Here is a 27,900-nt window from a genome sequence, read left to right as displayed (position 1 = left end):
ACCCCCTGGGCCTCGAGTGTGCTCTGGTGAAGACATGTACAGTGTCTTCGTAGCATCTCTGATCCCATGGATAGTTGTTAAATGCATCGATGTCGTCAAAAACTTGCAAATGAAAAATGTCGATTACAGTTTTCTTGTGATGACACCTCATCACACTCTCGAGGATGTAGACCAGCCCAAGCTTCAATCTATCTAGCATCTGGTCGCACCCCCTGATCGCGACCATCAAGTTGAGTAGAAGCACCGACCCATGTCCCTGGAAGTATGTCTCGTACAGCCTATTGCTTCTCTCAATAATTAAAATACAAATTAATGAGATTTTCAATAAAAGGAAATTATTAATATTTAAAGAACACAAAAAAATTAAAAATTAAAGATTAACTATGTTTTCAAAAAAATTTAAAGAATATAAATATTATTTAAATAAATTTTAAATAATTAAAGAATATAAAAATTAAATAAATAAATAACATAATTATTATTTAATCAAGTTAAAATTATAAAGAAAATTAATCTTGTATATTACATTTAGAAAATATATTTACGAAAAAAAATTAAAATTAGATACAAATTAAAGTATAATATTATTTAAATAAATTAGAAAACAAAATCAAAGATTATTTCATAAAAAAGGAACAAAATAAATTGTTAATTTCAGATAATATTCAATTATTAAATTATATAAATAAAAGACAAATAAATAACATAATTATTATTTAATCAAATAAAAATTAATTAATTATAAAGAAAATTAATCTTATAATCATTTGAAAAATATATTTACAAACAAAAAATTTCAAATTAAATACATTTTAAAAAAATGTAAAGAATATTTATATTATTTAAATAAATTTAAAAATAAAATTAAAGATTATTTCATAAAAAAAAGAAACGACACAAAATTGTTAATTAAAGATAATATTCAATTATTAAATTATATAAATAAAAGACAATTATAAAAATTAAATAAATAAATAACATAATTACTAATCAAATAAAAAATTAAATTAATTACAAAAATTATAAAAAACAAATAAAAATTATATATATATATATATATTTTTTTAAAAAAATTAGACTGTTAACAGTCAATGAGCCGACTGTTAACAGTCGGTTAACAGTCATGGGCCGAGTTAACAGTCGGCCCACGACTGTTAACAGCAATGTCTTTTTCGATTCTGGTCAAAAATCGTCATTGTCGACGCTATAGGTCCAAAAATTACAAAAAATATCACATTTTTTCATCTCAACATGTCTACAATATAATACTATTCATGCTCATGATCTAATTAAACCGAATGTTCATCTAATTAAATCTAATAAATCTAATATTATTTAATAAATTTTCAACTGGAACTCATACTGTGCGAGAAAACTAACCGGTATTGTTTCTGGTGTAGATGCGTGGTCGTCGATTTAGCTCACTACGACGGTGATTGATCGGACAATTTTTAGGCGATTGTGCGTCGATTTTCTTTTGTGGTCGGTCGGTTAGAAAATTAAAATTCAAACAATCACTAGCTAAAGGTAAATAGTGTAAATTTTTTTTTAAACTTAATTTCTTTTTATTAATTCATTTAATGGGTCATGAAAATTTGCTACTGTGAAAGTCCATTTTCGTGTATCTCCTACAAAACAAGCGGCAAGAGCAAGTGAACGTTAGACTGGACTAAAATGGAAGACGGAGATGAATCTCTGTTGCATTCTGAATCCTTGGATTCAGCTGAATCAGAAGCCGAATACGGTTATAATTCTGAAGCTAAATCCGAATTCTATGGTTCCGAATGCGATGAAGATGAAGGGGAAAAGCCCTATGCCCGACGTTCAGCTCTGCAGCGAAACCATGCCTGGAAGTCACAAAATATTTCAGATCTAGTGAGGTACATTTTCTCTACATTTGCATCGATCCTATTGATCTGATTGATTAATCAAGGTGAAATACCGGTTTTGTTAAATTGTTGGTGAGGTCCTTGAATCCCGCCAATCTCGGGTTTTGTCATTCTGCTTACATTTCAGCTCGTTGAATCTAGTAAAATATGTTTGATGTATTCAGTGTATTTCAGAGACGATGACGCATATCATTTTTTTGACTGAGGAGTGAGGTCCTTGCTCTTGAGTTTAATAATTCTAGATGCATTTCTTTGCAATTCAAACTAGAGTTTCTCAAATTCGAATTATGCTTTTAGTTTGTCAATAGGAACTTTTGTATTTGTATGTAGTCTATTTATATCTATCAGTTTGTTGTATAAATGTGTGGGAAGAGACCAATTTATTTTATACATATGAATTTTATCCTCTATTGAGATCTAATATCATCATATTTTTATAGTTCACGATAGTATTGTGTGGTGAACACATTATTTTTTCTGATGGCAATGAATCAGGGGAAACCTCGAAGTGAAAAGGCAGTCACTGTTTCCACGAGTGTATTCAGTGAAAGATGCAGCAGCTAGTTTGAGAAAGCCCTTCAAGCCCCCTTCATCTAATGGATATACTGAGAACAAAGACCAACTCTCACGCAGACTTTGGGCTCGTAAAAGATTTGTGCCATGGGGTTCATCAAGGCCTGCTTTGGTCACAATTACAAACACGTTCAACATCTCTAACACTATCGAGCAAGAGGAGTCAGAGGAGGAAATATGCTTACCTCCAGGAATTGAGCCTCTGATATTGTGGCAGTCTGAAGAACCAGAAGGGAGAGACTGCGAGTCTGTGTCTATAGTTGTGGATCCCTTGCTTGTGACGTTCCTCCGGCCCCATCAGAGGTACCACTGGTCATCATTAAATAATCATGTAAGGTAGAAGACTAGAAGGTAAATATGTATAAATGTGATATCATGTCGGGAAATCATCCTTATAATTAAGGACATACATTTTGTGGCTGTCACATTCTTGAGGTCTCACATACACGTTGAAGTTTTTCTTCAGCATGAGTTGACCAGAGTAGATAGAGGAGTATTTTATCAGATGTTAATTCTTATTTTTTGGTGTTATGCAGCAAAGCACTTGCTCAACTTTTGATTTATTTGTGGCTGTTTTGGTAGCTGTTAGAATGTTAGGATTTTAAATCAAAGAGAAAACTATTGCATAAATAGATAAATTCCATTATTTGGTGATTTAATTATGTAGTTAATTGGAAGGCTGAACTTGATTTTCACTTGCAGAGAAGGGGTGCAGTTCATGTTTGATTGTGTTTCAGGTGTACTGAGTTCTGACAACATTAATGGGTGCATTTTGGCTGATGATATGGGGTAAAACAAACAGTACCTCTAGTTCTCTGGATTATGTTCTTTTGCGTTATTTTATGATCACAAGACTCATTTTCTGCCAAATTTTTTAGATTCTTATTATTCTTGGGTTGTTTTCTGCAGTTTGGGGAAGACTTTGCAATCAATCACGTTGCTTTATACTCTTCTTTTCCGGGGACTTGATGGGAAACCAATGGTTAAAAAAGCAATTATCGTGACTCCTACCAGTCTCGTGGGTAATTGGGAAGCTGAAATCAAGAAATGGGTTGGGGAGAGGGTGAAACTTGTTGCTTTATGTGAAAGCACTCGAGACGATGTTATCTCTGGCATTGATAATTTCACAAGTCCTCGGAGCCATTTACAGGTAAAATTCTGGTACTATCTGGTTATTTGGTGAGGGCACATGTTTAACTGACACTCTCATAGGTATTGATTGTTTCCTACGAGACATTCCGTATGCATTCTTCAAAATTCAACCAAAGTGGATCGTGTGACCTTCTTATATGTGATGAAGCTCACAGGCTAAAAAATGACCAGACACTGACCAATCGAGTACGATATATTGAGTTATTGTTCAATTGATTTTATTTCCTTGGAGACCACAATGGGAGAACAGATTTGAGATGACTAAAATAAATTTTTGGTCCAGGCATTAGCTGCTTTAACCTGCAAGCGCCGCATACTTTTGTCGGGGACTCCAATGCAAGTGAGAACAACCTATGCGTGATTATTTTTCATTGTTTTGTGTTAATTATTTTTCACTCTTCTTTCTTGGGCGATACTTTAATCTACTTTGCCTTGAATCCAGAATGATCTTGAAGAGTTCTATGCCATGGTTAATTTTACAAACCCAGGAGTCTTGGGTGATGCTGTTTATTTCCGGCGTTACTATGAGGTAAGCTAACTGGTTGAATTTTTGGAATTATTGGCAATGAGCATGAATTTCTTGGAAGTTTCTATTTAACAAGTCAACAGACGTGATTCTTCTTGGGAATAGACAGAGTTCCACTATTATATCTAATTGTCCCAGTTGTATATATAGCACATATTCCATTCTAACTGGATTATCTGCTCTCCCAAGTGAAGATGCCAATTATTTGTGGTAGAGAACCCACAGCTTCCAAAGAAGAGAAGAAGCTAGGAGATGAACGATCGGCAGAACTCAGTGCAAAAGTAAATCAGGTAACTCTCTTGCAATGACTAAATGCCCGTATCTAGCTTTCTCTAAAGGTGATCTGAGTTCAAGGTTCCGTAGAATCACAATCAATCTTCTTTATTTAGAAATATCATGTTCGTTAGAGCTGATTTTGAATAAATTTAAATTTCCCTAGCTTCTTACAAGTGTTCGCATGCTTATTTTTCAGTTTATACTGAGGAGAACTAATGCGCTATTATCAAACCACTTGCCACCAAAGGTATCAAAATTATATGGAATCCATATATTGTTCTTGCATATGTTAACAAATGTTTGCTTTTATATTGGGTGTGACACATTAACACATATTTTTTTTTTCCAAACTAAATGACTTTTATTGATGAACCCTTACTTGTGACACATGAACACATAAGCTTGCCTCAAAATCTTTATATCAAGTAAATTATGTCACTACTTTGGTTTTTGAATTCTTATTGTTGTTCCCCAATTTTCTGACATTGTATATTTGGTTTAATGTTGTGGCTATTACTCGCATAGACTGGTTGTCCAATTTCATGACGTTTCTGTTTTGTATTAATTGATAATACACTTCCTCTGTATTATCCATGATTAATAAAATATCTGACTACTTATCAAAAAAAAAAAAAAATTGTTGTTCCCCAGTTTAGGTCCTTATTTTGTTATCATTAATATTATGTTTTGATACTTTGACTCAAAGGGGACACTTTTTTATATTGTGTTTCACTTCATTATTCACGTTTGTCCCCAATCATGCATAGTTTTATTTGTTCAGAGCCTCTGGATTTTGGAGGTGCCGTTGAATTAAAACAAAACTCAAAATGTACATATCTTCTTGGCATATAGCTAGTTAAATCCTTGTGTCACTTGGAGGTATTTTTTATTTAAAATATTTGGAAGATAATATTTCCTTACTGAGCCACCTCAGAAGTTGACTGTGTTGGATTGCTCGTACTTCTGAGCTTATGAACAGTTAATTGACGAGATAGCGAATTTAAAGTTTGTTTCTTTAGATTCTTATCTTTTTCCCGTGTGTCTGCTGAGTACATGCATGGACTTAAGTGAGCTTGTTTACCTGAATACTTGATGGGTTAAAAAGAAGAAACATTAATTTTTTAGTGTGTTTGGCATCTGCAGAATGAAGGCATGTTATGTTACATGCATACAGTGCATGAAACTAATTGTCTTCCATTTCATACTCTATCTTATGGCTGAAGTGTAGGAGATTGATTTTTATATCTATACTGCCTCTGAAGGAAAAACTGGACTAGTTTGTCAAGGTTCTGGCATTTGGTTCCTTGGTCTTATTTTACCTATCTGGCGATTTTTTTCCCGTTTCCCACTTCAAGTGTAATAGAATGTTGAGCAAATGCAACCTTTGTATCTTAGAGCTATGTATTGGCTGTTAAGTATTGAGCACAGATATAAAAGATAGGTTAATATTTGAAACATTTGGTTACATGACATTTAAATAATGATAGTCCTATTGGTACATATTTTAAAAATGTTCTGTAGAGTTGAAGTAATGCAATGGCTACTCTCTTGCAGATAGTGGAAGTCATATGTTGCAAATTGACCACTCTCCAATCAGAGCTGTACAGCCATTTTATACATTCAAAAAATGTAAATTTTCTTTCTTTTTTACTTGACTGCTTATGCCAGTTGCTGTTAGCTTCTGGTTTTTTGTGTTGATAACTTGTAACAACCCACTTAAACTTCTTTTACTCTCAAGCACAGGTTAAACGCGCAATTACTGAAGAAACAAAGCAATCAAAAATTCTAGCTTACATAACAGCACTTAAGAAACTCTGCAACCATCCAAAGGTATAACAGTCTAGATAATGGGATTATATATATATATATACATATATATGTATATGTGTATACATATATATGTATATGTGTATATACATATATATGTATAATACATGTACATATGTATATACACGTATATACATATCTGTACATATGTATATACACGTATATACATATATGTACATATGTATATATATGTATATATATATATATTTTTTTTATGGTGGTTTAGATTTTATCATTTTTTTCTCCGAGTCATCCACTTTTATAACTTCTTGATATGCTAACTTCACTCTTAACCCTTTTTTGGGAATCATGATATTTCATGCATTAGTTATCAACGGCAAAGATTATGTTACTATAATTAGTGTGTATATGTGTGTGTGTAATTAGGTTTTCTAAATGCAGTGTAATATTCTTACCTTGGATAGACTAACACAATAATTGTAATCACTAGAATCTAGCCATAATTAGTGTCGTATATTTCTTGTTAATGAAGAACTTGTTAATGAAGAAAATCCTCACGAAGAAGTCATTCAGCCAAAACATTGTCATTAGTTTCGTAGTGAGCAAATGGAATAAGATGATTGTGAACCATAATGGATACAACAGTTTGCCTTTTTATTTCAGCCATTGGATTACCATTTTCATGGAAGCATTTATGCAGAACCTCTAAATTCTTTTGTACCATGTTGAGAAAAAGCCTGATACACCTGAGAACCATGGCTACCATCGATTCCAGCTTCAGTATTGAAACCTGAGTGCATTTGTTTGTTTTAATATGATATTAGATTTATGATTGGATAACTGTAATTTCCAGTAAAAGCCAAATTTCAGTTTCTAGTAGTGGATGACAAAGGCCATTGGAAATCATGTCTTTGACTTTTGTTCAAATCCATACCCTGAAGGATTTCTTCTGCTGCTGAATTTCTTTTTAAGAAAGAATATTGATCACTATGAGATGTCTGAACTTTTATCGTTTCAAGTGATTATAAATAATACTAGCTAGCTTCATATAATTTTTAATAGGACGGAAATCTAAAGTTTACCTGCTGGGTTCTGGGTTTCTTGGAAGTAATTGGTTCTACAAATTTCATGCTGCAGTTTCTAGTTAAAAAGCGCAGGTCTTGACTCTTATATCCTGAATTCTTGATAATGAAAATAGTCTTAATAGATTTTCACTGGTGCTTGCAAATATAGATTTTAGCATATTCCATGTCTGATTCATAGCATTTCATACTTTGCATGTTTATATTTCTGTTGTTGATCTCAACCCCTTCATTCTCATTTGGATGAATGCATACTGCTTATCTTTTAATTTCTCTATTTTGTAAGCTATAGCTATTATTGTTTACTCATGCAAGATATATCTAATTCAAGCTAATATACGATACAATAAAAAGTGGGAGTCCTGGAATATCTGGATTTGAGGAATGCCTGCGGTTTTTCCCTTCAGAAATGTTCTCTGGAAGGTAAATTATACTGTTAAAATTGCGTTTACTTATGAACTTGGGTTTTACCTAAATCGAATAATAAAATCCTTCTCTTGTTCTGCTAGATCTGGATCATGGACCGGTGGTGATGGGGTTTGGGTTGAATTATCAGGGAAAATGCATGTCTTGGCACGGTTACTTGCTCTACTCCGTAATAGTACAGATGATAGAATTGTTCTTGTTTCTAATTACACGCAGGTCTGATGCTATGCATTTCATTTCTTTCCAGTTATATCTTGGATGACACCATGTGGAACTCCAGGCAGTACTGTATTTCATAATTACGTTTCAGGAATGGTGGTTATTTTGGTTAGGTCAAATTCACTTATAACTCTTTTCCTAGAGACAAGTTAATATTACTGCAATGAGATTAAGCAACTTGCTATGCAAATGAGTATATTCTATATTACAAGTTTTTTATTTTTTATGTTTTGTGAAATGCTGACTGAGCAGTAATTCAGCATCTCTTTCTGCAGTCAGTGGACAGGAAAACACCTAACAATGAACAAATTGCTTTAGTGTGTTTTAGTAATAGAATCATTTGATAACGGATCCCTTTAAGATCTCTTTAAAACCGAAAATCTAGTGTATTTCAAGCACAGTTCTGCATTCTTTCTCTTTGAGAGGTTAAACAAAGCCTTGGTTCTATTTGATGTTTCCACAGGATAATAAATTGTTTCATACTTTAACAATCAACTGATCGTTTAGGAAAAGAACTTTCACTCTTGTTCCACTCATGGCTTTTGTGTTGGGTTTTCTGTTGGACTATATTGTTTTGCACTTAGCTTCACATGCTATAGTATGTTCCTTTATTTGTAAGCATTTCCTTATATATACTTCCTGTACTTCATGTGCTGGACTGGGGGAAGGATCTGAAGCATGAATTCACCTCCTGGTTTTACTAATCTTTTGACTGCTGTACATGGATGCTTGGCTATGAATATTGTGCTTTTAGTTGCAGTAAATCCCCTTTCTGGCTTTTACTTATTCTCTTCTCATCAGACATTGGACCTTTTTGCTCAATTATGTCGTGAACGAAGATATCCTTTTCTGAGACTTGATGGATCTACAGCAATCAACAAAAGACAAAAGTTGGTTAATCGTTTAAATGATCCCTCAAAGGTATGTGGATTTTGCAATTGTAATTCTTGCTTTTTCCATATGTATGCCTGCCTTCATTGTATTACATTAATTTATCTTGCAGGATGAGTTTGCATTTCTCTTGAGTAGTAAAGCTGGAGGTTGTGGCCTCAACTTGATTGGTGCAAATCGACTGGTGCTGTTTGATCCTGATTGGAATCCAGCCAATGATAAACAGGCATTTTCCCTTTTACTTTGGAAACTTGCTAAATGATAAAAGAATGCGTTCAGTAGGGGAACTTTCTTTGTATGAATATTAAGAGCATTCTCTACTTGCACAATTTCTCAACACTTTGCAGGCTGCAGCTAGAGTCTGGAGGGACGGACAGAAGAAGAGGGTCTACATATATAGATTTTTGAGTTCTGGAACCATTGAAGAAAAGGTTTAAATTAGCAAATTCTGGGTGCTGGTGCTCGTGCTTGTGCTTTTCTTTGTATTTCTATTCATGCTGATTGTATTATTCTGCACTTTCTGCAGGTCTACCAGCGTCAGATGTCAAAGGAAGGACTTCAAAAAGTTATTCAGCAAGAGCATGTCGATTCTGATAAGGTACTTTTCAGCTGGTTTTCCTCTTACCATGTTTATAATGGCTGTTCTGGGAGCATGATGTGGATATCTAATTAATTGCAGGGTAACTTTTTTTCAACAGAAGATTTACGTGACCTGTTCACATTTCACGAGAATGTGAGGTGTGCCCTTATTGAAATTATTGTCTGTCAATCACCTATTGCTTATAAGAAGACACTTCTACCATAAATTAGTGTTAAATGTATGGAACAGTGTCGTCAATAACAATGCACAAATACCAGCCAATCAATCAACACAATATGATTTATCAGTGTTAGTTATAGTGTACAAGACGAACGTCTGCATTACATAGTAATAGATCAATACCGATAAAGAACTCCCAAAGTCCGTAGTCCTTTCCCACCATCTTTTATTATTAGATCATCTTAAAAATACATTTAATGAAGTTCCACTAGTGGTTTTCGGGACTAGAAGGCCAGGATAATTTAATGGTGACCTTAACATATGAAACTGATGCGAGTCAAATGACTCTAAGAGCACTAATATTTTAATCTTATAGTCTTTTACTTCCAAATTCTACTAATATCATTTCAAACCTATTAAATGTTCCTTCAGACTAAACAATGATTTCTGTGTAGTTCGGAAATTCACGAAAAGATGTTCTGCAATCGCTGCAAACAACATGAAATGGTGCTAGATTGCACTGTTGAATCGGAATCCACAAATCAGAGCTGCCAATCTGATAAAGATGATATAGGTGGGTTTGCAGGCATTACTGGGTGCTTGCATAAGTTGAAAAGCTCAGAGAAACAGGTTCGTAACTGTAATTGAATCAGGATATTTTAGGCGTAAAGAACGTTCAATTTACAAGATTTCTTTTTCAAGGTCGGTGCTCCAAAGGAAGAGGATTTAGCTAGTTGGGGCCATCATTATTTTCCATCAACTGTACCTGATACCATATTTCAGGCTTCGGCAGGAGATGAGGTAAGCCAAGAAACAAAAATTCACTACAGTGGATTTGTTGCTTCCATATTACAAGATATATCAATGCTTGATCATATAGTCTGATTTCACATAGACTATTCATGAATTAACAGATGCTTTAACTTATGTTGACCCGAAAACATCCAGTGTTAGAGATTTCTAAAATTTTCAATTAGTCTCATTGTTTTTCAAGTATTTCTTTGTGTTTATGATTGTAAAGTGAATGCATTGGTTTGTTGACTGTTGAAGCCTTGAAGGTAGAATAAATTTTACCTGAAATTCATTAACTTTGTTATTTTGTGTTGGCGCTGTTAATTTTATCATTTTGTTGTTTGTGTATTGATGCTATACTATTTTTATTTTCAATTTGCTTCCAGGAATTCTTGAGGTTTTTTTCCCTATTATTTTCTTTGATTTTTTATTTTTATAACTTTTAAATACATGACCTTGTCTTAATAAGTATCCTCTTAGACAATTCTTATGGCTTAATAAGAACTATTATTCAATAGATTCTGCTAAAATATGTATTGCCTATTCATTTCGTATTTGTGTTGAATTTTCTGATCCATTCTTGTTTTTATAATCTGATAACGCCAGCTTCATTATAAAATTTTGATTCCTAATACGATTAACAATCGAACAAAATTAAGAATTTGAGTCTCACTTAAGATCATGGTTCTACAATAATCAATACGAACCATTTAGCCTTCAATGGATACAAATTTATAAATGGTTTATAAATACAGTCAAACTCAACATTAATTTCAAATGCACTTTCATAACTACTGCCGCATTTGAAAAGACCCACTACTATTCCTATTTATTATCATTTATAAATTTGCCAAAAATGGAGGCCTATTGATACATATGTCAAACCTGGACTAATGGCCATGGGAAGTTAGATTGTCTGAGGTTTCTTCCATGATTTTACTCCTCAACTAAGCTTCCTTTTGGCAAAATTTATAAATAATTTATATATTGTCAAACTTTATTTTTCAACCACACAATCCAACGGACCCACAAGCATTATCCACTAATTCACCACTCATTTCTCTCTTTTAAATAAATCATTTATAAATTCTTCCCAACAGGAGGCTAAGTCTTTTTCTTGCTTTTTCTCGGGGCCATCTGTATGTTGATAACTGTGTATTCATAAATATGATAGCACCAATCACACTGTGAACTGAGCCTTGGAAATATGTAGGTCTATTAACTGTTAAGTTCATTATGAACGTGTTTGGCTAAGTTTAAAAGGTCTGCTTATGAGTTAACTTATAATCAAATAATATTTTTATTGGTCCAAGTTGGAAATGAGTAAGTTAATTATTATGATCAGAATGTGGTTACTTTCAAAACAACTCTTCTACTTAAGAAAATATTAACAATTTCAAACTTGTTTGAAAACAAAATGTTACTTAGTAGCGTCTGCTTTTCTTAAGCTTAGCCAAACATGCTGTTTGTGTCTAATCGGATGTGGAAAGCAGCATAAGTGCTATTTATTTATTTTTTTATTTTTTTTGCTGCAGGTCTCATTTGTTTTCACAAACCAAGTAGATGGGAAGCTTGTCCCTGTAGAATCAGCTGTAAAAGACAAGACAGAGGATGTAGAAGGACATAAAAAATTGCCCAGTTTTAGAAAGAATATGTTTGGAAAAGCAACATTGTTGTCTCAGCATCAAGCAACATTACCATCGTTCTCTAGTAGAGATTCTGCAGTGAGCTCATCTAATCTAAAACCTCCAGAAAAGACCCACATAAAATTCATGAGAACTTTAGGAGGTAAAACTCATGTCATGCCGACAAATAAAATCTCCCCCGGAAATCAAACACCCCCCCTACATTTATCTCATGCTTTTGTAGACGATGATGACTTTGAGTAGATTTTGGATGGATTGATTCATTCTTTCTCATTTCTCTAATTTCATCGCTGAAATGGCTCAGCATGTTTGACCATCTTTATCTGTAATCATCACTACATACAAGACTCCAAATGTAATAATTTACGTAGCAGTATATGTTAACTGATAATGTTGGGGCAATTAGTTTACATCAATCAAATTCGCGTACTGGTAGATATGAATGCTATAAGGATACACACAATTAAATTCTGAAGCACACTAGGATGCTGACACGATTAGATCTCTCTCTACCTATTTGTATCTTGCCAACATAACAGTCAACTAATTTTAATCCTAAAATAGATATCTGGGTCCTTTCATCATCAAGGTTGTCGTCCAATTATCTTGGTGAAATTAAGAAGTCTCTATGAAGGAATTCATTTGTGCTGTGATTTTTGTGATGTTTGCATCACTCTGTGCTTTATACTTCTCGAATATAACAAAAGCTAAACTGGAAGATATATGCATGTATTTCTTATTATTATTAGGAAGAAGTTATTGTAGTTGATATTGATGCTTAATTTGGAAAAATAACTAGCTATAAGAAATCTTTATAGCATCAGAACGCTGTTTGCTTGGTTGTGGAAGTGCTTTTTGCAGGCAAATGGTGGAATGCAGAATCAAATGGTGTTGACATGATGATTCAAGAGAGTTAGAGGATTGCAATAATTGGTATGTATTTTATGCCTCTATATTGATGAGAATGTTAACATATATGTTTGTGCGTATGCGTTCTCGTCTACATATAAATGTTATTCTTTGATTAACACATTTTCTTTCCGAAAGCTTAAATCTTTTTACACTTCATTTTAAGTTGGTACTTGATAGTGTTCTAATTTAATGCTTTTTTAATCCCTTTTTTCATATTTTTCTTGGAGTCTTGTGGGTGGTGCAATATGTTTATGAACTCTGTTATTCTTAGATTCTTATTTGTCTGATTCAATATATCTAATGGCGAATATAGGCATTATACAATGTACCTTCATTAGTATTAAATATTTCTTGATTTGACATCGTAAATTGTGCTAGAGAACATAAATAAGATATAAATGAGGAAAAAAATTGAATAGGAGAGAAAAAAGACAAAAGATTGTTCACTTGACAGGAGACCAAAAGGAGCAAAATGCTGTTAGACCAAATTCCTTTCCACTTGATGAAATGTTGTCCATTTGCTTCTCTTTTTTCCAGAACTTTTTTCTTCTTTTTTTCAAGAGTTTGAATATGGGGGAATCAGCCACCTGTTGGGAATCCATTTAACTAGAGGATTTAACCATGTGAGGATAGGTTGTGGACAACCATGGAAGGTGGAATCTCTTTCTCTATTCACGTTGATTAGTCAAAATCCAATACTTAAACTATCCTTGTTTATTGAGTGTCGGTCTGACTTCAAAGGGAAGGATTCTAACTGCACATGTGCCATGGGAATTGTTTACAGAGAAAACTCTATGCACTCTGAGTTGTAATAAAGTGCACTTGTGTATAAAACTAGAGTAAAAACCAAAAGTGGATGGTGCTTGAAAAAACAGACTAAGGTTCGTTCATTATACTATTTAATATTGTCCTAAAAACGTCTATTTGAACCAAGGGATTTTTTAGTGAGTCAAGTTTTTAGTATTCTTTGTCTCTAATGCGCGAATATTTTGTTGACCATCTCGAATGCATAATCGAGAAGTTAAACTTGTTTCGAAATGTCAAAATTTTGCTGTCTTTCATTCATGCAAAAGCTGTGTGTGGAGGTGGACTAAAGCCTCCCAAATTTCTTACTGTGGAAATGCAAGTTTGGCCGGGCATGCATTCGTGTATATATCTACATATAATGATATTCTTGATTAGAGAGATTAAAACTAACAATCTTTTAATGAATACCAAACATATTGACCAAAAAGTTTAATTTTTGATCTCGATTTGTTAAGAACAAAGTCGTCGTCGTCTCTGTTTATATAATATTGATGTGAGTTTTGCTACAAAAATAGGGAATGGGGACAGAGATTAAATCCAGGTGCCACGTGTCAACATTTGGTTGCCCAATTTTTTGAAAAATAAAACAAGTACCCAATCAGATGCTGCGATTTAAACCCTGTTTTCATTTTTCGTCAGAGTAGCTTTATACTGTTGATACTGGATTTAAATCCTGTTTTCATTTCCTTGTTAGAGCAGCTTTATACCGTTGATGTTCACTTTTGCTTCCCATGTTGTGCATCATTACCTTTTGCTACTTTTTATCAATTCTAGGATTTTTGCAGTGTCCAAAAAAGTAGCAAGTGAACTGTAAATTACTTTACAATGACTTAATCTACCAGAAATGAATTACCTGGGATAGGTCTTTTGGGCAAAAAACATAAAGCAGCGAGTTACCATGTGGCAATAGTAAAAGGAAATTTATATTTTTGAAAAAGAAAAAACGCAGCCTATTTTGACTCAACACTGTTATTAAATTATATTATTATTATTCTTGAGATCTATTTAAATACAAGATTGGAAAATATTAAATGAGATTTTTTTTGTCTGAACAATTATTCAATCTCGTTTAGTACTAATTGAATTCATTGCAAGTGATAGAGGCATTGAAAGTTTTAAGGTTATCCAAATGTAGGACGTTAAATGGTTGGAGCCAAATTGCTAAGTTGCTTATCGTCGAGCTTGCCGTTTGGTGAGGAGAGCCTAATTGAGCTGGCTCGTGGCTTGTCAATCTTTTATAACTTATGTTTGAGATCTATTTTTCCCAAAATTCATATTTAATTACATATTTTAATTTTTTTCCTATTTTTAATTACACATTTTCCAAAAAAATAAATAAATCAATATTCTACAACTTATTTTTCCCAAAATATGGGGCTCAAACAAGGCCTTAATATGAGCCAAAAACATAAGCGACTTGTGAGCCACCAGCGAGTTGGCTTGCACGAGTGTGTTGTTGCTCAGCTTGTCCTAGAGCTCATCTCGGATGCGAGTTGAGTCGGTGAGCGACTTGCTCCACTTTTCGCCTCTATCGAGTTGTGTATTGAACACCATTCAAGCTACACCAATAAGTTACGTGGTGCTTGTGTGAGAGTTATTTATTTGAAGAATGTGTAGTTAGTAAAGCTAAGTTGTGGGAAACGTGAAAATGAATTTTAGGAGTGTTTGGTTGAAAATAAGAAGAAGAAAAATGATCTCAAAAAATAACTTTTGTACAAGGTTTAAGTTTTATCATGATGAATATAAAGTCGACTAGTTTATTTCTAATAGTTTGTTGAGTTTCCCAAATTGCTATCAGTTTCTTTTGTCTCTCGATCTATTATGTTGTTATAACTTTTTATTTCACTTGGTTATGCTAGATAAAGCCTTGGTTTTACATCTTGTTAAATAGACAATAAAATAAAGATAAAATTTATTGGATATAAGCTGGAGCTTTATCGATGTTATCACTTACAGTTGGACAGAGTAATGGCTTAACTAAATTTATACTCTTTTGAGTTCATTTCACAACTTCAACTTTGGATCTTGCCATTTATATTAGATATAAACTTCAAGTCCACAGCTCAAGTTTGAAACCTAGATTCATGCTATATTCACACGTCCGCATTTAATTACCATGTTTCATGTGTGATAGATTAGTTGATTTCAATTCATTAGAATGAAGGTTTAGGATCCGACTTACATTTTTATTTTTTGTAGAATTTTATTTTTGAAAAAAGTTACCTTAAATTTTCTCTAAAAGCTCTTCGAGCTACACAAAGCACTTTCAGTATATTATTCAAACATATTTGATTTTTTTTACTGTTAGAGAGAAAAGTGAGTCTTACTTGTGAGAGAAGAAATAAAAAATGATGACTAAAATAGTGAAATAATGATCAAAAAATTGATTTTTTGGGGTGAAAAATTACAACCAAACGGTGTGCACTTAATAGTAGCTTCTTAATTCAGAAGTAACTTTTGATTTTTCAAGAGTCATGTCAAACGAACTTTTAACTTGTTATTATACAATCGTATCTAGATTGTTTTTATGTTGTAAAGAGCACTTGAACGATCAACCAAGTGAAAATATCAAAATGGAAATACTTTGCCTTGATGTAATCAAATTTTAATCCATGAAGAACTGGTTATCTTATCCATTTGCATTTTTGCATGAGATGAATCTGTTCGTGTCAAAATCAAGGGAAAACATGTACTAGGTGGAACATAAGAGACATTTTTGACTTATTTAAATGTAGGACTCACATGTCCGCCAATTAGACTAACAAATTATTAACAATTTTTTCTAATTTTAAATTCATAAAATGGGAAAGAAAAGCATAAAAAATTAAAGAAAAATGAAAAAAGAAGGATTCAGTATCCTGCATGACTCACTGTAAGACAGATCTGAATAAGATTATTATATATATTCCATAATTTAAAAAGAACCTAATAATGCTGTCCACTTTGCCTAACTTTATTTTCAACTCAACTTTTCTACACAACATGCACATAAAACAAGCAGGCTCCGTTGAATACATAATTTAATTTTTAGATAAGATGATTCAAGATAGACTCAAAGCAAATTAAGATTTCGACTTTTAAGTCTTATGGTCATTTATTTATAAAAATGTGCACATATCAAGTTCTCGAAAAAAACGAGTCTACATGAGGCCGGAGTTCGTTCTGACCTTTATACCAATAAACATACAAAAATAAATGAACCTCGAAAATGAATTTGGTATGCTCGAGTTATATTTCGTGTCATCCTCTGTCTAGTAGGATACTTGATAGGCTTGTGGTCACTGTCTGATTTTTATTACTCGAACTTTTGACCATACTTCAAACTCGGATAATCCATCTCGTAAACTGGTTGAAGAATCTTCTATATAAAGGGTTAGCACATTGCAAGTGCAGTCTACAGTTGAGCAGAAAGAGAATACTCTTCCATGGCCTGCTTAAACCTGGTCAAGAATGAACAACAACAAGGCCTCTACAATCCAAGAATCTCATTCTCCAATGATTTTGCTGATCCTCAACCAGTGATGAAGCAAGGAAACAGCTATAGAGAAGCCCCTGTCTCGTCTGATTTCGAGTTTTCTATCTCTAATAATACCATGATTTCTGCAGACGAACTTTTCTCTAAGGGCAAATTGTTGCCCTTGAAGGAAAACTGCACTAAAACCACCACCCTTAGAGATGAACTCCTTGTTGGCGACGATGATAATGATTATGAAAATGCATCACCAAGATTAGCTAAAGGTACAAGCCTCTGGAGGGAGAGATTAGGTCTAAAGAGATCTCCCATTGTACCTAAGAAAGCTGATAAAAACATAGAAAGAACTGATGATCTATTCCATAAGCAGATTTATGCCAACTTGAAAGGTAAACTCGGGATCTTTTTCTTGTTCTTAATCATTTTTGGATCAGCTACATAAATCATTCTTTATTAATTCATTATGGTACATGTTTGTATGTGGATTTGATTTTTGTTACAGGATCCAACTGGTGAAGATGAAGAAGATTTTTGTCATTTTTTTTTCCTGGATTCACAGAAACATGCTGAGGTACAGCCCGGGATTTGTTGATTGTCATCCTTCATCTGGGACAAGTGATATTTGTGTTGACTGTTTATGTTTGTACAAATGTTTTGCAGTTTAGTACTTCATTGTGCTAATCAATATGTATGTGTTCCATTTTTCTAGTCTCATTATGATGCCATGTCATTTGTTTTCTCCTCTTCAATTGGACATACTTACCATTTCAACCATATAACTCAATTGCTCATTTGAATATAGAGAGCCTAACTCAGTACAATTATTCCGTTTAGATAGGCACCAGGTCCTTTTGACGTTTCTAGTCAATCTCAGGTGCCGAGAGAGATGAACGACGAAGAAATAGTAATCTCGAAGCTAATATTATCTCACATCACCAGTAGTTATTGACTTTTAGAATTTGGTGTAAAAACTGTACGAAAAGTAAACTCAAGGGGTCAATTGTAATTATCATAACATGGAGGAGCCACGTTTACATAAAAAACTACAAGGAATTGTAGTTTCAGAGTACAAACATCTTGAATCCAAGCTATTTTTAACAGGATAATAACAAGGATATAACCAACCATTCATATTCATTCTTTCTAAGATTGCAAAAGGCATATTAATTTTAATATCTGCCGCCATATTAAGCCATTAACCATCAGGCCATCAGAACTTCATGAAAGCACCTAACTAATGGTTTAGAAAACTGACACTGTACACATATCATAAAAAGTTCTCATGGTGATGTATCTTATGACCATGATCTATTAGCTTCTTCTTCAAATATGAGCTCAAAACTGCCGACCTCTACCTTCAGAACGGCTATGTCGTTATCGAGCTTCATTTTTGCTTGTTTAATCTCTTGTAGTCTCGATTTCAGAATCTGAATCTCTTCTTCTCTGCAGTCTCGCTCAAGCCTAGCTTCCGCATACCTTTTCAATCGTGGTGTCTCTCTCATTTTTGAAGCAATGTTTACAAGATAGCTTAACCGTGAACGCAAAAATCTTACATCCATGCCCAAAACTTCAAATCCTTCTAATGTCTTGTCCCACATTGCAAAATCATCATTAGAGGTTGAAAGCTTACACTCTCTAATATTATTAGCAATTTTTGTTGTCTCTGTAATTATTCCAGCTGCTAACATATTGTTGTCGCTCTTAAGGAGATCATGAAGATATGAGCTCCGAGCGAGGCAAAGCTCATAATAGTTCCTTCGCACATCTTCAGTAAGCATGGAGTCTATAATAACATTATTAACTGTGACGTGGAACTCTTGAAAATCAACGAAAGATCCTTCAAAGACACCATCCGTATTTTTGCCCGAGGAATCCTCACCATTCTTAGACTCGTCTCTACCACCTGTAAAATAGGAAGAATGAAACTTTTCTTCTCCACTAGCACATCTTGTATTGTTCTTTCCACCGCATGATCCTTTTTGTGAAAAATTAAATGATGAAGAGCACCAAGAATAATACTAAAGACATCAAACGGTGCATGGCTCATATACAATACCAAAGGCAAAAATTAAAGCTCAGCTTACCAAGATCTCTTTCTCCTGCATTAGCGTTTAGATTTGAATTGCAGAGGGCTCCATCAATAATCTCACCTGAACTGCTTGCTCTCACTATGTACACCTGGATGCGAAGACATGGAGACATCATAAATTTGACCATAAACATCGTTCACTTAACATAATGTCATTACCTTAATCTTGTTGAACGGCATGAAATGAAAAACGATAACGTCACCCTCAAGCAAGTTGTGCTGAATGGAAAATCCTTTCCAACCAGCACTTAGTGCCATTTTGTCAGCAAGGTATTTTACTTCATATGCTTTGCCAGTTTCATCCTCCAAAACAATTGTTTGATCATGCTTTGGCATATGCAATTTGCAGAAAGACGAAGGAATATGCTGCCCACAAAGAGGATCACACGAATTTAGTTGCTAGGTAAAATGTGTATTTTGCTGATATTTAAAAACACTCACAAGCCAAAATCCTCCAGAAACATGAGAACGCAGCATTAACTTTAAGAAGCTAGGAAATCTGGGGTCCAGTTTTGCTCGAACCTCTTTTGCTCGTTTCATTGCAAAAGAATAGGTATCTCCAGAGTTTCCATCAACACTTTCCATCTTTCGTTTGCTGTTTTATGATAAAACCGAAACTAGATTATGAGATCAATTTGCTTCTAGTTCACCTGAGTCTTGGTTCTCATCACAATTCTATCCAGAATCAAATTACTACTTGCTTTTCTCAAATACCAAAATTTGTCACTACATGAATTCACTTACCTTTTAGGGCTCCTAGAGTTCAACCGAACTTCCTGTAGAATATATCAAAAGAAATTCTGTCAATTATCCTTTACATAAACCAAGAAACTTTTCAGTCTAATTTCATAGATGGCATGTTTAGACTCCCACTAGAGCAATGCCTATTGGCTGTTCAGCACATAATTATACATATAACAATGGTTCGCAAAAGGTACAGAAACCATAAAATCTGCTGCATTACCTTAAAGACTGTTAGAAATGATTGGAACCAAACCACTCTGCTTGAAACAGTTCAAGTTATTCACTAAGAACTAGAATGAAATTCTGTATACACTCGAGAATCATTTTTTGGAAAGATTTCCTACTATTCCATTTTTTTTTGTTTTTTGTTTTTTTAACGCTGGTTTCTTTAATTTCACATTTGGAAAGATCTAGAATTTGGATAAACAATAAGAACAGCAAAACCTTAGTGTCATAATCAAGACATTGAAACTTCCTCTTCACCCCCAAAGTCCTTTCATTGGCCTATGACATACTGCCAATAATAAACAAACAATTCAGCCAATGTCAGGTACAGATTCTTTGCTTTTTTAATCCCACATTGCAAAAATAAATCACTTTTCACAATATATATTCTCAAAAAAAATCTACATCAAACCCTTTATATAATAGTATATGTCCATTTGACAATAATGAATAGAAGCATTTCGTCTCTGTTTGCACCACCCAATGGCAGATGTAAAGAGGGGTTGGACGTTTCACTAAAATTTGTTTTGCTACTTCATTAAATTACCAAGTTCCCATTTGTTTTGTACAATGTACCAGGTATAATAAATTATAATTTAAATTCTTTTTGTTCCTTGATATCGCTCTGAAGAACTATCTAATCTACATCCCAAACATTACCTCATTGTCACATAATATTACAATATTACTAACTTCTACATCAAAAAATTCCTTTTGGCCATTAAAATAGAATAATCAGACAGTAATTATCTACTTCTTAAAGTCTCTTCCAATGATAATAAATAATATTAAACCATGAACAAGAATGCCATAATACACAATAGACAGAGAGATACCACAGAGGAGCAATCAATTTGCTTCCCTTTGGACTTTGAAAACTGAGAGATGTTCACATCATCTTCACTTTCTGAAGTGGATAGTTCCGATTCGTCTTCTCTGTGTTTTTGTTGCTCAAAATCCACTTCTTCTTGTTTTACTTCATTGTTTTCTGAAATGAGTACTGCAGATTCTTCTTCTCTTTCTTTCTCCACCTCTTGTTTAACTACTTGCTTGTAGAGTGGGCGGACAGTTTGTTTCCCCGAGTTGAATTGACATAAAGTTGATAAGTCACATCAAATGGCTTTATGGGGGACGTTACATCAATTTAAACCTTATATGCAGAGCAAATCTTAAATTGGCAGCGAATCTTCTAACGGGGGTTCAAGCCGCTTGAACCGACCCCCATTTCTGGGTATTCTGCCTAATTCTCTCTGCACTTGCAGTCATTTTTTTATGCAGAAAAAACTGGAAAACTAATAGGAAGAAGAAGAACAGTCTACACGCACATCAACAATGCTATACATCAACAGAGTAGGTGGATTGATCGTTTGACTCGACTGGTCACTAAACTTTCTCACACTTTACTACTTGGTCACTAAGCTTAGGAATGTATATCAAGTATCACATGAGTTTTCTAAAAGTCAAGCTTGTAAGCCTAGGCGAAATTTAAAATCTAATTGAGTACAGGTTCACACCCAGACGTGCTTTTTAGAATCACTTGTGCTATGTATACAACCGAGGCTGACAACCTTGATTGATAATTAGACACATGAGAGGGGGGCTATGCTGAATAAAAAAATTATGGATCCCCCTCCTATGAGTATTCGGGTTGTACAAGGAGAATAATTATTTTAGAATCGTGTCTCTTAGACAACTTGTTTTAGAAAAAAAATTGTTAAGAAACTATAAAAAAAAAAACTTGTATGCGTTTTGCATTTTTAAGTAATCAAATAAATATAAACACAAAATTTCGATAAAATATTTGTCTTATTTTTGAGATAAATTAGCATAATATTTAAAGACAAATTGGCATAGAAATAGAATGTATTCATTGATTGAAAGTCAAGGATCAAAATGGAGACCAGAAAAAAGGAAAGGAAAAAAGAAAAAGAAAATTTGAGAATTGCAAACGTCTTAATCTATGAATTATTTTCTTTTGTTTGTATTCAGATTTTTATCTTAATGTATTAAAAAAGAATTGTGCTAGTTGTAAAGACCCTATTTCGGACCACACACAAAAGTGCGGAGAATTCTTTTTTAAAAATAATCCCCCACTCCCACCCACCTCTCCATTAATGAACAGCCAGCGTTAGTGATTAAAAAGCGTGCTCTTTAACACGAAAGTAGATGGAATCCATTTACTGCTCACTCCGTCTCAAAGAAAGGTTTTTTTCCATTTTCACACATATTAAAAAATATATAATTAATATAATTAAAAATATATTTTTTTATAATATAATTCTATATAAAATAATGATTTAAATATAAATAGTTTATATTTATTAATAATAAAACACATTATATAGGAATGTACTAAAATACTAAAAAAAATCAACTATACTCACAATAAGGAAAGTGACTCATAATTTGGGACAGATGAAAAAAAGAAAGTAGTTCTTCTGTCTTTACAGGATGGAAAGAGTAATAACTAACAACTTACTATACTCCAAAATTGAAAAGTTAGAGATAAATAATACTGTCAAGAAAAAAAATTACAGATTATATTACTACATGATCTTAGGTTGAGAAACAGTGGTGAAAGTGCACATGACCAATGGCCTAGTTTTCTTTAACAGAATAATGAAGTCGATACAACCATTCTTTTAAAGGATTCCAAAAGGTACAAATTGTTATATTTCTTGCTGCATTTCTATCAAATTGCAGTAGAACTACACGAAAGCACCTAACTATTGTACTAACAAACATCCTAAAAGGTTTTTGCTCCACAACCATCGGCTACTAGCTTCTTCTTCAAACATCTGCTCACGTCTATGAGATTCCGCCTTCAGAACATCCATGTAAATATCAAGCTTCCTTCTTGCTTGTTTAAGCTCCCATAGCTTTGGTTTTAGAGTACGAATATCTCCTCCTCCACAGAGTCGAGCTCAAATTTAGCTTCAGCATACCTCCTCTGATTCAGATGTCTCTCTTCTCTCTACAACAATACTCATAAGATAGCTCAACTGAGAATGCATATTGTCCCACATTGCAAAATCATCACTGGAGGTTGAAAGCTTATACCCTCTTAATCAGCAATTATTATTGTCTCTAAAATTGATCCAGTTGCTCATATACAGTTGATGCTCTTAAGAAGAAGATTATGAAGGTAAGAGTCCCAAGTGAAGCAAAGCTCATAATACTTCTTAAGCATATCTTTGGTAAGCATAGAGTCTACACTGATGCCATTAACTGCAACGTTGAACTCATCAAAATCAATAAACAACCTTTAAAACCCAGCATCTGCATTTCTGGAAGGGAGTTCCTCACCACTTTCGAACTCTACTTTTGTCAAAGTTTTAATTTGATCATTCTCTACAGTGTAAGAGGAATGAGAAATTTTTACCACATTAGCACATGTTGTATTGCATTTTTCATCACGTAATCCCATTTTTTGATATTTTTGAATGATCAAGAGAATCAAAAAACATGAATAAAGATATCAGAGGGCCCATTTAGAGGGTCAGAGATGAGAGAGGACAAAAATTAAAGTAGGCTTACCAAGGTCTCTTTCGTTAGTATTAGCATCTAGATTTGAATTGCCAATAGTTCCATCAACCTTGTGTTAAGTGCTTGCCCTCACAATGTATACCTGGAAAATGACTTGATGAAAACATGACAAATCTGACAAACATAAATTCAAAAAGAATATCCAAAGAGTGCCGAGTGATCATAAATTCCCAAATGACCTGTATTCTTAATTTCAATCAGTTTCTTTTCCTAATTCTATGGAAGCAAATCAAGATAGAAAATTCAATGTATGAGTTAAACCTCTCTCTTAAATTTCATGTATCAAAACTCTGTTTGATTGACTTCTGTTATATAGAACGACAAGCAATTTTAGTGTTTCATTTATCTTAATTAAAGCTGTTATTTCTATTTTACCTTATCTGACTTGGATACATCAACATTTTGATGCAAGTTATGCCTTTCGAAAAGTTACTCTGTGACAAAATATTGTACCAAATTTCTGTAACAGTAGTACAGGAGCCTACCACTGAAACACACTTCTCTTCCTTCCAGCTCACAAGTTCAAAAAAATAGTAATTTCCCAGAGTTTCACAGATGTGTCCAAATTTATTTATTTATTTATTTTTATGAATCAAAATTATTATCACCTTAAATTTGCAAAACGCCACCAAATGGAAAACAACAACGTCTCCTTTAAGCAAGTTGTGCCGAATGCAAAATCCTCTCCAACCAGAACTTAGTTCCATTGTAACTGCAAAGTAGCTCGTTTCATATGTTTCTCCAGTTTCATCTTCCAAACAAATTGTTTCGTCATGCTTTGGCATGTGCATTTTGCAGAAATGTGAAGGAATACGCTGTCATGGAAGAAGAGGAAGTAAATTAAGCCTCACTTGGTAATCTGTGTATTTTATTGATGTTTACACACTTACAAGCCAAAATTCTTGAGAAAAACGCAGCATTAACTTGAAGAAGCTAGGGAATTTGGGGTCCAGATTTGCTTGAACCTCTTTTGATCGCTTCATTACTGAAGAATAGTTAACTTGGAAGTTCCCATCAACATTGTCCATCATTTCCATCTTTTTTGTCCTGTTTATGAGTATAATAAAGGCAGACAATTAAATAAGTTTTCTTCCCTTCTAATCTCCTAAAAGTCATAGTTCTAATAGCGTGATCCAAAATCTAAAAGTTATCGACACACGAGGTCACTTACCTTTTAGAGCTTCTGAAATCCAAGTGAAATGCCTGTATAGAAAGCGATATTTTCAATACTCCACATCAGTCAAAGAAAGTTATAATCTGATTTCATTCAGGTAAGTTTAGACCTCACATTGACGCAACGCTTATTCATCACAAAATTGTACATAACTATGATAGCAAAAGGCATGTGATAAAAATTGAGTTTTTAATTAGTATTTCTTTATTGAATATATTTTAGTTATAATTTCGTTTATTTTGCAATATAGGACTTTTAATTTTCATCATTATAATTTAGTTTTAACCATTATCTAAATTTTAGTAATTATCTAAGATTTTTGTAATTATCTAGATTGTTCATCATGGCAATAAGTGATTTTTGGAATAAATATTATAAACTCTGGAGTTTTCCAATAATTTAAATTCTCTGTATTTGATATTTAAAATCATCCGGTCCAAATTCTCTATATTCATGAGCGAATAAAAGAGTTTTTGACGCCTGGATTTCTAGTATTCTTAGAAATCAATGGAGACAAAAAGACGAGTGTATTGTGGTATTAGTTTGGAATCAACGAAACTTTTTGGTGAAAATCAAACTACAATACAAAATTCTTGATATTCCAAACAAATACTATAACACGATTACCTTCCAATTTCTGTTAATTCCTAAGAATGCCAAAAAACTACAGGATCAAAAACACTTTGATTCGCACATGAAAATAGAGAATTTAGACTCATTGATTTCAAATATCAAACATCGAGAATTAAGAGATTGAAAAACTCATTTAAAGTAATAATTAGAATCTAGATAATTACTAAGATCTAGATAATTATTGAAACTAAAAGATAATATAAAAATTAAAAGCCCTAATATTCAAAACTAATTCGAAATAAAAGGAATTAAAATCCAAATTTATTAATAAGAAACACTAAATAAAAAATAATTAAAAACGTAATCCTCATCAATATGCAAACAATGAATAGTTGGAACCAACTAATTATTATGCTGACTGAACATTCTAAAATATGCAATTCACAAATCTAATTCAGCAGAATGCAAATAATATGTTCTGGCTCCAATAATATCAAACGCATGAAATCATCAAGAAATCAAAATTCACAATTTAGACTTCCAAATTCCACCGTTCGCCTTGCTTAGGGAATTGAAGCCAAATCTGAGCTTTCTCAGCTTATATCCCTTTAAGACTAATAAATTCAAGGATAAAAATTGAATGTACTTTTATGCATAAAAATTTGAAAAACTTCATACAATTTTCTATATACGCCTACAATTTGGGTAAGCAAAATGAAAAGCAACTTGCCCCTTACCTCCTTGATGTTATAATCATCATTTTATTCACGACATTGAAACCTCCTCTTCATCACCAAAAGCCGTTCATCAGTATAAACATTTATTTTAACATGATAGGATTAATCAAGAAAGCACATATGCTTGTATTCATTTCTCCTTGGGTTACAACACCACAATAATGAATATTTCACCAAAATTGATACGCGAATGTATTAAGTTTTCCAATAAGAAGCCCCAAAATTTTCTCCTTGTGTAAGCATGCTAAATTTAGTCCATTTTCACAGAAACAGAGAGAACAAAATTAGTGCATTTCTGATCAAAAATCAAATTAACCATCACTGCAACTGATGGTTAAGCCTTAAAAATAATTAAAAGGTTTTGAAAAGTTTTAAAAAGTTGTCTCCTAAGTTGGTTTTTCTTTTTATATTTTTAACTGAAAATTAATTTTTTTTTTCAGAAAAAAAAAAGAAAAAGAAAAAGAATCCTATCTCTTTCAGTTAAAATAAGTTGACTTTTCAAACTTAATTGAACACATACACCTCTTTCACACATTCAAGTGCATCAACACTGCTAGGGCTTGCAGGGAACAAGCTATATTTGACCAATTTCTTTTAAAAAATAATTCAGTTAAAATGTTATTTTTAGATTTTTGTTTTTACAGCTCTTCCCAAAATTCCCTATTTTTTGGACATAAAAATAGAATAACCAAACACAAAGTAATTGTTAATTCTTAGATATCTCTTCAGATCAGATTATCATCTTAATTCATGCACTAGAATACCACAGATAAGAGACAATAGGCAAAGAGATACCGCAATGGAAGAGTCAATTCGGTTTGGCTCGACCCGAAATACTGATGGATAGACATAATCTTCATCTTCTGAACTGGAAATAATCTCTCCTTCTTCTCTTTCTTCTCCCTGATTGAACTCAACATACACACAGTTTATTAAATTAACAATAAGAAACCCCAGAGTATTCTCCTTGTCCTAAGCATTTTTATTTTTATTTTTTTATTTTTAACTTTAACTAGAAACAATACTTATTTCGAACTTACATTTTTACCTTAATCAAACATAATAATTTCTCCCAAGTTGTTTTCAGATTTTTATTTTTAAAGCCCTTTAAAATTTCCCCCGCTTTTTGGAATAATCAGACACAAAGCAATTAATCTATTTCTTAAATCTCTTCAGATCAGATGATAATCTTAATCTGTGCAGTAGAATGCGATAAATGAGAGACAATAGGCGAAGAGATACCGCAGGGGAGGAAACGATTCGGTTCGGCCGAAACCGAAATACCGATGGGTAGTCAAACTCTTCGTCGTCTGAACCAGTGATTTCCCCTTCTTCTTTTTGTTCTCGCTGCTCGAACTCCACTTCTTCTTCCTTTAATTCTGTTAAAATTTTACTAAAATTCGGACTCTTTTCGCTCATGATTTTCTCTCTACTTGCATGCATTGAAAATTCTTCTCTTTTTTTCCCCCAATTTTAATGAGAATGTATGTCTATGTACAAAAAGGTTATACGAAGATCTGCATATATACATAGCAAACCCAAGTGTGGAAGAAGATGGATTTGTTGAGGACACTGGCAGTGTGAGGGAAGAAACACTTCGT

General features: G+C 33.2%; 4 protein-coding genes across 5 annotated transcripts; 2 read left to right on the top strand and 2 right to left on the bottom strand.

The window, feature by feature from the left end:
- Positions 1 to 1,599: 1,599 nt before the first annotated feature.
- LOC111410606 (protein CHROMATIN REMODELING 25) lies at positions 1,600 to 12,425 on the top strand. The gene is made up of 21 exons (XM_023041036.1): positions 1,600 to 1,880; positions 2,385 to 2,765; positions 3,165 to 3,251; positions 3,372 to 3,612; positions 3,675 to 3,800; positions 3,898 to 3,954; positions 4,057 to 4,143; positions 4,335 to 4,430; positions 4,613 to 4,663; positions 5,971 to 6,045; positions 6,160 to 6,246; positions 7,618 to 7,709; positions 7,796 to 7,928; positions 8,733 to 8,852; positions 8,935 to 9,048; positions 9,170 to 9,253; positions 9,349 to 9,420; positions 9,502 to 9,560; positions 10,038 to 10,212; positions 10,285 to 10,383; positions 11,910 to 12,425. The coding sequence occupies exons 1-21, from the start codon at positions 1,675 to 1,677 to the stop codon at positions 12,261 to 12,263; spliced, it is 2,796 nt and encodes a 931-aa protein (XP_022896804.1). The 5' UTR covers positions 1,600 to 1,674; the 3' UTR covers positions 12,264 to 12,425.
- A 4,457-nt stretch (positions 12,426 to 16,882) lies between these two features.
- Positions 16,883 to 17,990, top strand: LOC111410605. Its single transcript, XM_023041035.1, has 2 exons — positions 16,883 to 17,600; positions 17,714 to 17,990. Exons 1-2 carry the CDS (start codon positions 17,165 to 17,167, stop codon positions 17,725 to 17,727), a joined length of 450 nt encoding a protein of 149 aa, XP_022896803.1. The 5' UTR covers positions 16,883 to 17,164; the 3' UTR covers positions 17,728 to 17,990.
- A 204-nt stretch (positions 17,991 to 18,194) lies between these two features.
- Positions 18,195 to 23,041, bottom strand: LOC111411435 (B3 domain-containing protein Os01g0234100-like). Its single transcript, XM_023041968.1, has 8 exons — positions 22,905 to 23,041; positions 21,774 to 21,837; positions 21,106 to 21,318; positions 20,045 to 20,076; positions 19,742 to 19,895; positions 19,460 to 19,666; positions 19,296 to 19,389; positions 18,195 to 19,114 (listed from the first exon to the last, which is right to left on the bottom strand). Exons 1-8 carry the CDS (start codon positions 23,039 to 23,041, stop codon positions 18,507 to 18,509), a joined length of 1,509 nt encoding a protein of 502 aa, XP_022897736.1. The 3' UTR covers positions 18,195 to 18,506.
- On the bottom strand, positions 22,786 to 27,900 carry LOC111410604 (B3 domain-containing protein At5g42700-like). Of its 2 annotated transcripts, none has more exons than XM_023041032.1 (7): positions 27,542 to 27,900; positions 27,095 to 27,202; positions 24,987 to 25,018; positions 24,706 to 24,862; positions 24,424 to 24,630; positions 23,807 to 23,897; positions 22,786 to 23,620 (listed from the first exon to the last, which is right to left on the bottom strand). In XM_023041032.1, exons 1-6 carry the CDS (start codon positions 27,740 to 27,742, stop codon positions 23,871 to 23,873), a joined length of 732 nt encoding a protein of 243 aa, XP_022896800.1. In that variant the 5' UTR covers positions 27,743 to 27,900; the 3' UTR covers positions 22,786 to 23,620; positions 23,807 to 23,870. The 2 variants fall into 2 exon arrangements, with proteins under 2 accessions (XP_022896800.1, XP_022896802.1); XM_023041034.1 differs by having other exon boundaries at positions 22,786 to 23,497.

The sequence above is a fragment of the Olea europaea genome, chromosome 15, assembly GCF_002742605.1.
Source record: "Olea europaea var. sylvestris chromosome 15, O_europaea_v1, whole genome shotgun sequence".
Classification (NCBI taxonomy): Eukaryota; Viridiplantae; Streptophyta; class Magnoliopsida; order Lamiales; family Oleaceae; genus Olea; species Olea europaea.
Note: the sequence above shows the minus strand (reverse complement) of the source record. Positions and strands in the feature narration are given on the sequence as shown.

What these genes read in the sequence shown, in the direction of transcription:
- LOC111410605 (XM_023041035.1), top strand. Translation starts at nt 17,165, where the DNA reads ATGGCCTGCTTAAACCTGGTCAAGAATGAACAACAACAAGGCCTCTAC.
- LOC111410606 (XM_023041036.1), top strand. Translation starts at nt 1,675, where the DNA reads ATGGAAGACGGAGATGAATCTCTGTTGCATTCTGAATCCTTGGATTCA. An exon ending in CAAACCACTTGCCACCAAAG is followed by an intron (nt 4,664 to 5,970) that starts GTATCAAAATTA and finishes ACTCTCTTGCAG; the next exon opens with ATAGTGGAAGTCATATGTTG. An exon ending in GTTTAAATGATCCCTCAAAG is followed by an intron (nt 8,853 to 8,934) that starts GTATGTGGATTT and finishes TTTATCTTGCAG; the next exon opens with GATGAGTTTGCATTTCTCTT.
- LOC111410604 (XM_023041032.1), bottom strand. Translation starts at nt 27,742, where the DNA reads ATGCATGCAAGTAGAGAGAAAATCATGAGCGAAAAGAGTCCGAATTTT. An exon ending in TTTCTCAAGAATTTTGGCTT is followed by an intron (nt 24,631 to 24,705) that starts GTAAGTGTGTAA and finishes CTTCCATGACAG; the next exon opens with CGTATTCCTTCACATTTCTG. An exon ending in TGGCGTTTTGCAAATTTAAG is followed by an intron (nt 23,898 to 24,423) that starts GTGATAATAATT and finishes GTCATTTTCCAG; the next exon opens with GTATACATTGTGAGGGCAAG.
- LOC111411435 (XM_023041968.1), bottom strand. Translation starts at nt 23,041, where the DNA reads ATGGTTGTGGAGCAAAAACCTTTTAGGATGTTTGTTAGTACAATAGTT. An exon ending in GCACGTCTGGGTGTGAACCT is followed by an intron (nt 21,319 to 21,773) that starts GTACTCAATTAG and finishes CCACTCTACAAG; the next exon opens with CAAGTAGTTAAACAAGAGGT. An exon ending in TTTCTGGAGGATTTTGGCTT is followed by an intron (nt 19,667 to 19,741) that starts GTGAGTGTTTTT and finishes CTTTGTGGGCAG; the next exon opens with CATATTCCTTCGTCTTTCTG.